Source organism: Triticum dicoccoides, chromosome 2A (genome assembly GCF_002162155.2).
Source record: "Triticum dicoccoides isolate Atlit2015 ecotype Zavitan chromosome 2A, WEW_v2.0, whole genome shotgun sequence".
NCBI lineage: Eukaryota > Viridiplantae > Streptophyta > Magnoliopsida > Poales > Poaceae > Triticum > Triticum dicoccoides.
Window position 1 is genome coordinate 455965754 of NC_041382.1, and position 9022 is coordinate 455974775.

The following is a 9022-nucleotide window of genomic DNA, read 5'->3' on the forward strand; positions in this document are numbered from 1 at the left end:
TGGTCACTCATGAGAGCCTCTTTATTTGCGTATATGTTTGCGTTTTATTGTTCCTGCATGTGTGTGGAAATTTTAAACTGTGTTTGAAATGCAGTAACTAATAATGAATTACAACTAGTAGAATTAAATGTTATTTATGCTAACCAGTTATACCGTCTCCCACCAAATCGCAACACTGACGACGCATGCAAAAAAAAAAAAGAGTCTAGTCTAGGTAAGCAAAGATTAGCCCCCGCAGAAACCGCTAGTTCGCACCCTTTTTTGAGCGCAAAAACGGGTTATATGTCCGTCCGCCCGTGGGCACTCCCAAAATTCCTTCCCGTTTCCTCCTCCCAACGTTTTGTGCTTGCCTTGCCCCCACGGCCTTGGGGAGGAGGAGCCGACGAGGAGGGGGAGGGAAGGGAAGGGGAGGGGAGGGAGGAGGACACGAATAACAATCGCCGCTACACGGGAGCAATCCCACCCGGAGACACACAACGCGCCGAGACGCGAATAATGGCTCCGCCGCCCGCCGCTCAGGCCGCTGCCGCCCTCCTCCTCGCCGCGCTGCTCGCGCTGGCCTCCTCCCACGCCGCCGTGGCCACCGGCGTCTTCCAGGTGCACCGCAAGTTCCGGCGAGCTGCCGGCGAGGAAGGCGGTAACATAACCGCCCACCTCGCCCACGACGTCGGCCGCCGGGGCCGTCTCCTCGACGCCGTCGACGTGCCCCTCGGCGGCCTTGGCCTCCCCACCGACACTGGGTACTTCCATCCTCTGATCCGCGCTTGTTGGTTCCGGTGCTGGTTGGTTTCGTTAGGTCTGGTCTGACGGGGGGACTCGTCCGCAGGCTGTACTATACGAAAATCGAGATCGGGACGCCGCCCAAGCCGTTCCACGTGCAGGTGGACACCGGCAGCGACATCCTCTGGGTCAATTGCATCACCTGCGACAAATGCCCCCACAAGAGCGGCCTCGGGGTAGGTCTCTCGGTTTGCCTGCCTATATTTATCTAGTGAAAATTTAGAGGTCTCGGTTTCTGTTGGTATCATGTTTCTGAATTAATATGACGATGATTTTTGGGGTGAACGTTTGGGTGCAGATAGACCTGATGCTGTATGACCCCAAGGGATCATCTAGTGGGAGCACGGTATCATGCGACCAGCCGTTCTGTGCCGCCACATACGGGGGCAAGCTACCAGGGTGCACTGCGAGCTTGCCTTGCGAGTACAGTGTCATGTATGGTGACGGTAGCACCACCACGGGCTACTTCGTCAGTGACTCCCTGCAGTATAATCAAGTCTCTGGGGATGGGCAAACACGGTATGGCAATGGCAGCGTCACATTTGGGTGAGTTTTTTTTTTTTTTTTGATTTATGTAGATTTAAAAGCTATTATTGGATGACATACATTGGATCAGCTATCATCGGTTGAAACGCTGCTCTAATTGTTTTATTGTAAATGGCGTGATTAATCACCTTTGCATTTGAATTTGTAATAGTTAGTGTCTGTTGCGTAACGGGTTCAAGTCCTGGAAACAGCCTCTTACAGAAATGTAGGGAAAGGCTGCGTACTATAGACCCAAAGTGGTCGGACCCTTCCCTGGACCCTGCGCAAGCGGGAGCTACATGCACCAGGTTGCCCTTTTTTAGTGTCTGTTGCGTAACGCTTATATTATACTTTGGGCAGCATTTTATATACTATTTTCTGAGAATGTTTACATAATTCTTGCCCATCTGCCAAACCTACATAATGTTTCTCTTTTCTGTTACTATGTAGCTGAATATATTTTGTTCTCTTTGAGATGTTTAAGCTGGATTCTTTGTCCTCTGCCTTGGTTATGCACTTGTGGCATTAGTATATTGATGAATAGGTAGCTGTTAAGTAAGGAATCAAATTCTGCTATTTGTTTGGAATATTATAACATACTTTTGTCAGAAAATACTGCAATGTAGTAGGCAACAACAATCAAATAATTAACATGACAGTAACAGACTAACCTAATTATGTGAAATTTTGGCATCAAGTACATCGAGCTCAAGAATTTAATGTGGATAAATGGCTCTTCTGTTCTTTGTAGGTGTGGTGCTCAGCAAGGTGGGGATTTAGGAAATACAAACCAGGCCCTTGATGGAATTATTGGGTTTGGCCAATCAAATACATCAATGCTATCACAGCTAGCTGCTGCAGGAAAAGTGAAGAAGATATTTTCTCATTGCTTGGATACCATAACTGGAGGTGGAATCTTTGCTATCGGAGAAGTTGTACAGCCAAAAATGAAATCAACACCATTGATACCCAATATGTATGTTCATCGTATCGCCATGAAGTTATTATTATATTCTATCTGTCTTATACTGATGGGGATTTTTTTAACAGCTGTCCTCTAATAGATACTCCAGTTCATTGCAAATGAATAAATAATAACACTTGCTTTAGGAGAGATCATCACAATTCTATATTAGGAACAAAGAAATAATTTTCTCTTGGAAATCCATCACATTCTGCATTGAAGCACACAAAAAATCGACGACTTCAATTCCTGTTTCGTTATCTTTTTGAACAAAAAGTCCGCTTCAACCTTGAACTCTGAAACCTGTTCTTTTTAATCTTGAACTCTTGAATCAATTGACGTTATCCCCTTAGCCCTGTCCCAAGCAGTTTTGTGCTGACTGAAATGACATGTGGCACCACTTTTACATTCAGCACATTGCCATGTCAGCAACTTAATTACTCCCTCTGTTCCATAAATCTTGTCATGGTTTTAGTTCAATTTGAACTAAAACTACAACAAGAATTATGGAACGGAGGAAGTAGAATATATAGAGAAGTCGAGAAATCAGTAAAAAAAAAGAGGAACTGAACCCCTTTTCAGTTTGACCATCGAAAAAACCTCTTTTCGGAAAATTATTTTTCCTCTTAAGATTGACTATTAAAAAACTTAAGCTACATTTCATCGGCCAGTTACTTCATCCAATCCTTCATGACATGAAACAAATGCATAACTACTCTTATTTTCCTAAGTAAAGGCTCTGAAGTCCGAATTAAACTTAAGAGATATGTATCACACTGATGGCCGCATGCATCTTTCAGATGCAGAGGCTGGGGGTGAGCCTCCTTTTCCAAAAAAAAAATAAAATCTATCACACTGATGATGAGCCTTTTGGAATTTGGTTGATGCCAATAATGTGTTTTATGACTGTAACTTGGAGGTCTGGTCCATTCTTCTCTGAAGATAATGCTTAATGATTTTGGCAACTGTTTATAAGTGTTCATGGCCATTAATTAATAAATTGACATTTTGTTCATCTGTACATGTACTTATTTTTTGACGAGTTGCCCATTTACCTGAGCTGGTTTCAAGCCAGTTATTTGAGTTTTATGTATGTGACTCAGCTCAATTTGATTCAGCTGACTGTCGTTTTTTTCCCTTGAACATAATTATAATGAGCTGAACACTTACCGAATTCAACGAAGGTGAATAACTCTAGTTAGTGCTAGAAAGAGATAAGGTCTGCCTCCGTTTGCTTTTTTCTGGTTCATATAAATAACTAAGTACTGACATGGATGACTTGGACCCTACTCCTGATTCCCATTGAGATGCTTTAATGTGTAATCCAGAAACTTCTAAAAAAGCTTTATCCAATAGCTTGGCACCAGTCGTAGAGTTCATGCCTCTCTAAAAGACCAAAACCTGATCGGCAGTAAATGTTGTGATTATGGTTTAGGATGCTTTCTGCTACGAAGCTTTGAGTGTAGAAAGTTAAATGATAGGCATTAATATTCATGATTGTGCTCTAGAATGTTATGCTATGTCTGATTAGTGCTCGTATTTACGAACTGTCAGACTTGGCGCCTTATCAAAATTTACATACAAGGTTAACCTGTACTTGATCCATCAGTGTGTAAATTTTATACCTAACTATTGTATCATATCGCACATCAGGCTATCGGAGGGAATGTGGAACAATGCCTGAGCTTTAATTTGAGTTTTGTGGAAAAAACAGTTCCAAGAGTTTAAATCAATCTGATCGAGATGCTGAGTTGGTTAATGCATGCAGTTCCTAAAAATGGATGAAAATAGCAATTTGACTGGGAATTTAGAACTGAAGGTTGACTGTTATGTCATATACCCATTTTTGCTGGTCACCCTGGTTTGGATGTCCCAAAACTGGTGCCTGAAGCAAAAAATGAAGAAAAAGGAAGAGAAAATATCTGCAGGATTAGGGCATCTTTAATCACAAATAAGAGGTGTCATATACGGGACTTAAGGTTGGCCATATACATTTTGTGCCAAAATATTAAGGCCGTCCTTAGCCTCATGGCATGGTCATAAGGCATAAAACGATTCTTTTCTCCTTCCATCTCTATAACCCCCAAAGCCTGGGTATCTCCATGATGGGAACAGAGAAGGCAGCAACCTCGGGCAAGGCTCTGTTGCATGCTGCTCAATCACCATTGATTGCGGCTGCTCGACTTGGTGGCGATGTGATTTTGGCCGCCTGGGGCTCGGAATCAGCCTATGCCGCTGGAGGGGCACCGTGGCAGCCTGCGGCTTGAGATAGGGAGGTGACATGCGCTTGTAGATGACGATGGGGATGCCAGCTTGTGCTGCTCAAAGAAGCCTGGAGTTTGGACGCGAATCCTGTAGCGTCGCATGACACCAGAGATTCTCTGCCCAGGTCATGCACGGGTGGGGTGGAGGCGGACTGGTGTTTTTGAGACATTGGGTGCGTGGAGACGAGGGTTATGCATGCAAAGCTCGGCTTTCTTCCACTCCTGTCAAGCTCTGGTCTTGTTGAGGAAGGAGAAGATGCGGTCTTGATGCCTGATTGGCGGTGACTTGTGGAGCAGAGGGGAAGGAGGATATGGTGAGTCTGATTTGGGTGCGTTTCAGGAGGAGCAGGAATGGAATTGGTGATGTAGGAAGAAGACAATGGTTGGGTGGACGAGCTGCTGTTTTTTCTCCAGTGGGACTCACCCTATGCTCCAAGGGAGATTTAAGCATTGTGGCATGTGAATTTTGACTATGGCTTTCTTGGTGTAGTCCCAGAGCAATGAGAACTGGAGATGCCCTTGGTAGGTGGAACACGTACCTGCAGCAGTTGTACTTGTTCTACAACATGCTAGAGAAGGGTTTTAGATCAAATCATGTGACCTATTTGTCCAACTGGCATTAAGTTTGACATGGTTAGTTACTGACCCGATTTTAAGAATCGCTGGTCCAAGGGTTCTTTTTAGTTTTAGTTCACTGGCCCAACAGTTTAATTAGCATGAAACTAATAGATGCAACAGAATAAGATATGGAACAAATCCTTGGTAATAAAATTTTATGTAGAAGGAAAAGATGAATTCGGTTGGAATATCTGTGGGGTAGAGAAGTGGGCTATCTCTGTGGCAGGTTTATGTCATGATACAATACAAATCAACATATGCTGCACTCGTGTCATCAGGCCAGTAGCCTTTTCTCTTCACATTGTTCCCTTTGATCTATTTAACTTGATGCTTCATTGTCATCTTTGAATAAATAGGCTCTTACTTGTCGCCCTATGGCCAAATTAAGCGGGTGTACATGTTTTCTGGCAGATATTGTATTTTTTGCGCTTCGTATGTAATGCAGGGAATTTTTTCTCAGCTAGTGACTGGTAATTTCGGACGCCTGGTTAGTGCGAAAAATCAGCCAATTTTTTTTGAATTTTGATGTTAGTGTCAATAAAACTAGAACTGCAAGAGGTCGTGCAATTTCCCTGGTGGTAGATCTCTAGAGTTGGGAACTTGGGATGATGGCATGGGTTTGAACATTTGTAGGAAAGCATTTTGTAACTTTGTTTTCCTTAAAGTTCACATTTTAATTTCAAAGAAGAAGGCACAGAACTTTCTGAAATTTGGCCGTTGCCAGTATTCTCAGTGTGTTTGTGTTTCTTCTTTTTCTTCTGAGATTGTTTTTCCGATGTTCTCTATTCTATCTTGACAGTCTTAACACCTTATCATGATTGTGCCACTCAGGCCGCACTACAATGTGAATCTGAAGTCAATTGATGTTGGGAATACTGCTCTGCAGCTTCCATCACATATTTTTGAAACGGGTGAGAAAAAAGGTACCATCATTGATAGCGGTACAACCTTGACATATCTTCCGGAGCTGGTTTACAAGGAAATAATGGCTAAGGTATGCCAAAAGGCATTCTCCCTGTTTTTCCGCTGTAATGCAGGAATGCTTTCATTCCCTTTACTTATATTTCTCGGCCAATTGTAGATTTTTGCCAAGCATCAGGATATGACCTTCCGCAGTATTCAAGATTTTCTGTGTTTTCAGTATCATGAAAGGTATACTCTAGTCTTTAACACAGAATCTAGCTACAATTGACAGCACTAACTGACTAACTGTCAGTTGTGTCTACCCTGCTACAGTATGTTTTTGTACGGGAACAGTAGGGAAAGACCCCCAGTCCGCCACTGAGTCTACCCTGATATATGTTAAAATAGTAGAACTAACTGAACTTCTATCTAGTTATATATTGATAATACCCACTTACACTTGTGAGTGAACTACCTCATTACTGCATGCGTGTTCTGATTTCAATTAAATTGGAAAAGAGATGAATGATAAACTCAAGAGTATCTTATTATGGTCCTAACTATTTTTTTTCATTTTTGTTGCAGTGTAGATGATGGATTTCCAAAAATCATCTTCCATTTTGAGAATGATCTTGGATTGAATGTGTATCCACATGATTACTTTTTCCAAAACGGGGTAATATAAAATTCCACCCTTGGTGTTCAAGCTAAATGATAGAATTAACATTTATTCACCCATTGTCATTACTTTGTCACGTTGCAGCTTGCAATACCCTTAAGTAACCCTCTTATTGGCATGTTTCTTTGTCACAAATTATGTGCTCCAGAAGTTGCTGAAAAACTGAATGATTCGCAAGTCGCAACCGAACCCTGGATGTCTCTAATTTAATCTGAGTTATGGCTTGGGTCCCCTGCAGCCCTGAAGTTATGACCTAGTAAGGGACCTATGTCAGTTCGAACAGCACTGTAGCATGGCATGTGGTAGTATAACACGGGTCGGTCTGGCTTGAGTGCTAAGTTGTTTAGGGCCTCTTTGGGTTGCAGTAATTAGAAAATGTAGAAAATAGAAGAAAAAAAGCATAGGATTGAGGTCTCATGTATTGTGGATCCCTATGGGATTTCAAAACACGGGAATGTTGCATGTGATGCCTTTGGTTCGTACACAGGAAACCGACACATGAATTTTGGAGAACAGGGGAGGGAGGGAAGGGATTGGATGCATACCATAGGAATTTGCAACTCTGAATTCAAAGACAACCTGAATCTTATCTGGGATTTGCTGTTAGTTAAGTTATTTTTTGGAGTTAATATTAATTTCTTATGCCAATAAGGGAGCATTTAATTCTTTATATCAAACAAGAAGCAATGAACAAACGAATCCAGTACTCAGAAACTTATATCAGAGCCCCTGGCCAGCCAGTCATGGGCAGCCCGTGAACGGTCTTCTGAACCCCTGCTTATGACACTTGCGGGATTTTATTGTCTGTTTGGTACAGGATAACCTGTATTGTGTTGGGTTCCAAAATGGTGGATTGCAATCAAAGGATGGGAAGGATATGGTGCTTCTAGGAGGTCATTACTTCTCTATGCATGAAGGCTTCTTTACAAATATATATGTATATATGCTTCTCATGCCACTGTCTGTTTCTTTCAGATCTGGTCCTTTCAAATAAGGTGGTTGTCTATGACTTGGAAAACCAAGTCGTTGGATGGGCCGATTACAACTGTAAGTACTAGCTCTTCTCATTCTAGGGTTCATTTGGTATTATTAGCTTGCAGCTGTTGTTCAACCATAGGTTGACTCTAACCTGGGCAAAACCGGCTACCAATTTCTAGTTGAATTTCCTTCAATACATGTGACTTCAGCTACTTGAGTAGTACATTTTTTTTTCTTTAGCATCCTTTTACAGGTTGAAGCTAACCGGTTTTTGTACACAGCTGGCTGTAATCTCATTTTTGTTCCTGAAGGCCTTAACTAGTTCTGGAATAATTTGCACAAAAAAATTCTGACTATTCTGCATCAGACAGACTCTTTGGAACTAAACTAAAGTTGTTCTGTAAAGGGTTGTTTAAATGTTGCACGCATAGTGTGGTTCTAAATTCTGAAATTCATTATCTTGGTTTACAACTTCCCTAGCTTGTCTATTCGTTGATATTTCCTTCCATTCCAGGCTCCTCTAGCATGAAAGTTAAGGATGACAAGACAGGGGCGGCATACACAGTTGATGCGCACGATATCTCCTCGGGATGGAGACGTCAGTGGCAAAAGTTCCTGGTTCTGTTAGTAACAATGGTGTGCAGTTACTTAATTTTCTAACTCTGATGTACAACACAAACTCTGATGAATTCATTTGATTGTTCTTTTCTCAAAGAGGAAATGTAGGGCTTTAGATTGTATATTCTCCGGCAAAGGGAAAAGAATGAAAAAGCATGGTTCCACTTTTCATTTCATTTGTAGACAAACGGCTCGGCCCCGCTGATTGTAGAAACTTTTCGCATGGAAGAAGGCCAACTCAGCGATGCGAATTGTTTTTCTCTCGTGAGAAGGCGACCTCAAAGGCAGCCTTGATAAATGAACAACATTGGCATAACTTGAACGCAAAATCATGATATGGCTGCCATGTTCTGCACGGCTAAACAATCTTTTGCCGGCCCCTGTTTCTTTGAGGTGGCGACTTGTGTTCTGTGGAACGTTTGGAAACAATGCAACGCTTATATATTTCAGCATCAGACACCTTTGCCTTGTTGGTGTGTGTTGTTTAAGAAAGATTTTGGTCTTATTGGTCACAGGGTTAAGCCCTGCCTTCATGCTTTGGTTTCTGTTTTTTTCGACAAAGGGTGGTTTTTTAGCTTAAAATGAAGCATCATGAGGATACAAACACAATGAGCACACACCTGATTTCTACATAACTAGTGTCCAACTCAGCTTTCTGCTTGGTTGACTTCTTTGGACTAGTTTGGCCCTTGG

The 9022-nt window shown here is 42.2% G+C and overlaps 1 protein-coding gene across 1 annotated transcript; it reads left to right on the forward strand.

The window, feature by feature from the left end:
* Window positions 1-340: 340 nt before the first annotated feature.
* Window positions 341-8580, forward strand: LOC119354885 (aspartic proteinase 39-like). The gene is made up of 10 exons (XM_037621636.1): window positions 341-740; window positions 827-956; window positions 1079-1326; window positions 2057-2281; window positions 5983-6145; window positions 6233-6303; window positions 6640-6730; window positions 7551-7626; window positions 7709-7780; window positions 8226-8580. The coding sequence occupies exons 1-10, from the start codon at window positions 496-498 to the stop codon at window positions 8369-8371; spliced, it is 1467 nt and encodes a 488-aa protein (XP_037477533.1). The 5' UTR covers window positions 341-495; the 3' UTR covers window positions 8372-8580.
* The last annotated feature ends 442 nt before the right edge of the window (window positions 8581-9022 follow it).

Coding starts and splice junctions, on each gene's coding strand:
- LOC119354885 (XM_037621636.1), top strand. CDS start 496: ATGGCTCCGCCGCCCGCCGCTCAGGCCGCTGCCGCCCTCCTCCTCGCC. Junction 957..1,078: donor CCCACAAGAGCGGCCTCGGG/GTAGGTCTCTCG, acceptor GTTTGGGTGCAG/ATAGACCTGATGCTGTATGA. Junction 7,627..7,708: donor GGATATGGTGCTTCTAGGAG/GTCATTACTTCT, acceptor TGTTTCTTTCAG/ATCTGGTCCTTTCAAATAAG.